At 42.8% G+C, this 3356-nt stretch overlaps 1 protein-coding gene across 1 annotated transcript in view; it reads left to right on the plus strand.

The window, feature by feature from the left end:
- Window positions 1-3356, plus strand: part of ABCB10 (ATP-binding cassette, sub-family B (MDR/TAP), member 10) — a gene marked incomplete at its 5' end in the record, with an annotated part of 31162 nt that overhangs the window by 16231 nt on the left and 11575 nt on the right. Inside the window, 2 exons of the mRNA XM_012660161.1 lie at window positions 966-1100; window positions 2467-2617. Coding sequence (XP_012515615.1) covers window positions 966-1100; window positions 2467-2617 — 286 coding nt within the window. The remainder of the gene's footprint in view (window positions 1-965; window positions 1101-2466; window positions 2618-3356) is intronic.

Below are 3356 nucleotides of genomic sequence, written 5' to 3' on the forward strand. Positions count from 1 at the left end.
TCTCTCTCTCTCTCGTTTGTTGTCTAATCCCATCTCTCCTCTCTTCTTGCACGAAAACTCCACGAGGGTCGGTTATCGTCCAGGTACCTAGAATAGTGCTTGCTGTGCATAGGCATTCAGTGACAACCTATGAATGAATAAATGAATGAATGGTTGGTTTATCTATCCACCACCTTACATTTCAGTCTGCAACTTTTCCTTAGCATTATTTAAGAGAGGCTTGTACTGATTACACTATTTTCTGTGCCACTGATATTTGGCAGATTTTTAATAATTTGTTGAAGAGATGCTAGGACAATTTAAAATACAATCACCAAATTGCAGGGTTGACAGGAAAACCCACTGTTACTTCTAGAAGTTGGGTTATGCTTTGAGCAACTCCAATTGTTAGAAGCTTCCCTTTATGTTGAGCCCAGATCCATCCTGCTGACTTCAGTCCACGGAGCCATGAAAATAACTCTAACTCTTGTACTTGTTACTCGTGTCCCTCAAGTCCTCCTTCAACTGTTTGTTATGTGGCGTAGGGGTGTTGGGCAACTTTGCTGTCTTGGTCCTTCCAGTGGGACACGTCGCTCTGGCTGCTCAGTGCCTTGAGGTGGTCCAGACTCGAACACAAAACTGTGGCTGGCCAGTGTGAAGTAGAACAGGCCCCCCTGCTGGACTCCCATCCTGCCTCCTGTCTATTGTTGACCGGCATGGTCTAATATACGTAGTATCAGGCCGAGGATAAAATATTTCCATGCTTTTTTCAGCAGCTGTCACATTACTTTTACGTGGCATGCTGAATACTCATGAGGTTTTGATTAAAGGTGTCTGAAAAGTTCACCGAAACAGGATGCACAATCTGGAGATAGGACCTTCAAGCCTGCTGTTAATTTAAACACCACTCCCCCATCCCCCTGTAGTGGGGTAATGAGACTGTCTTGCCACTCTGTGTAACAAACATCTCTTTTTGCTTTTGACAGTTTTTTGTCTCACCTAATCTGGCCACCTTTGTTTTGAGCGTGGTGCCTCCAATGTCCATCATTGCTGTGATTTATGGACGATATCTACAGAAACTGACCAAAGTCACACAGGATTCCCTGGCTCAAGCCACTCAGGTAAAGACCCATTCCCACAGCAGAATGGGCTCAGAGCCAAGGTACCAGAAGGCAAACCCTGAGGGATGTGCTTAGGCTTTTCAGTAAAATGGTTTCCTTTCCTCATGTTCAACCCCAAGATCCCAGAAACCTGAACTACTCTACCTTCTATATTAGATTTCTACCCACATCTCAAAGTAGACCCAACTTGACTAAACATTATATGAAGTTCTCTCTTCTTACCATCACTATTTTTTTTTTTTGAGTCTCAGTTTTGCTCTGTTGCCCAGGCAATAGAGAGTACGGTGGTGTGATCGTAGCTCACTGCAGCCTCACACTCCTGGGCTCAAGCAATCCTCCTGCCTTAGCCTCCCAAGTAGCTGGGACTATACTGTGCCCAACTAATTTTTCTATTTTTTATAGAGATGGGGTCTCGCTCTTGCTCTTGCTGGTTTCAAACTCCTGAGCTCAAGTGATCCTCTTGCCTCAGCCTCCCAGAGTGCTAGGATTATAGGCGTGAGCCATCATGCCCAGCCATCATCACTGTTTCTTATAGGACAAAAAAGTTAATCTTGTTTTGAAAATAGTTACTGGATGAAAGTGTGAGTTTCATTAATTTAATAAAGCCAGCTTTGCAGTGCTGCACAATACTGTCTTTCAAAAAAATTAAAAATAACATATTTTCATGTTACAAAAACCATACATGTTTATCACTGAAAAATACGAAAATGCAAAGAGAAAGAACAAAAGCACACATAATCCTATCTTACAGAATTAACATTATTAGCATTTTGGAGTCTAACCATTATATCTTTTTCTCTGCATGAAAATGTATTTCTACATCTACCTACTCTCCTGTTTTTCTCTACCTACCTATGTATATGATGTGTATAGGTACAGATATTTTTTTCCCCAAAATAAGATTGTTCTGTATACTCTGCTTTGTCACCTTTTTTTTTTTTTTTTTTTTTGCTCTGTCACCCAGGCTAGAGTGCATTGGCATGATCATAGCTCACCACAGCCTCAGACTCCTGGGCTCAAACGATCTTCCTGCCTCAGCCTCCCAAGTAGCTGGGACTACAGGTGTGAGCCACCACACCCAGCTAATTTTTCTATTTTTTATAGAGATTGGGTCTTGCTATGTTGCTCAGGCTGGTCTTGAACTGCTGGCCTCAAGTGATCCTTCTGCCTCAGCCTCCCAAAGTGCTGGGATTACAGGTGTGAGCCACTGTGCCCGCCTTATTTTTTTTTTTTTTTCTTAGTCATGTATCAAGAGTGGCTTTCCATTGATAGTATCTTTAAAATGAGAACCACATTTAAATTTTGCTTCTCGAAACTCTCAAAATGTTGCCTTCCTCCCCCTGAAATGTATTTCTTATTTTCCCAGCTAGCTGAGGAACGTATTGGAAATGTGAGAACTGTTCGAGCTTTTGGGAAAGAAATGACTGAAATGGAGAAATATGCCAGCAAGGTGGACTTTGTGATGCAGTTAGCCAGGAAAGAGGCGTTCGCTCGGGCTGGCTTCTTTGGAGCAGTAAGTATGTCATTTTGGAAAGAGTGAAAAGGGCAGACGTTATGATTGTGAGAGAGTTTCATTCTGTGGCTCTGGGCAGGAGTAGAAAATAATTTTATCCTACTTTAAGACTAAGAATGACTTTCTTTAAAATACTGTTGTGAAAGAGAAGGAAAGCAAGTAAATGTCATTAGAGAAAAGTCAATGCGTGGTGAGATCCATCACTGATTCTCAGTGTGGTCTGGACCAGCTGCATCAGCTTTACTGGGGGACTTGTTAGCCTTGCCAATACTCAGATCCACCCCAGATCTACTCATCAGAAACTCCAGGCTGGAGCCAGCAATCTATTTTAACGGGCCCTCCGATCATTCTTCTTTCAAAAATGTTTTTTGAGACAGAGTCTCACTATGGTGCCCAGGCTGGAGTGCAGAGGCTATTCACAGGTGCGATCATAGTGCACTGCACCCTTGAACTCCTGGGCTCAGGGGTCCTCCTGCCTCAGCTTCCCGAGTAGCTGGAGCTACAGGTGTACACCAACATGCCCAGCATGTCCTCTGTGTCATTCTGATGCAGGTCTGAGACCTACTGAGGATTAACTGAAATAACCTCAGTGTGTTTCGAGACGGAAGTGTAAACAATCGATCACAATGAACTCAAAGAGCACACTGAAATAGAAAATCGCCGTGAGGGCAAATTCTTGATATGTTTAAACTGGAAATAACTTTTGAGGTGATTCACTCATGGCCATGATTAACAGATAAAGA

Source organism: Propithecus coquereli, unplaced genomic scaffold, assembly GCF_000956105.1.
Source record: "Propithecus coquereli isolate 6110/MARCELLA unplaced genomic scaffold, Pcoq_1.0 Scaffold66, whole genome shotgun sequence".
In the NCBI taxonomy this organism is placed as follows: Eukaryota; Metazoa; Chordata; class Mammalia; order Primates; family Indriidae; genus Propithecus; species Propithecus coquereli.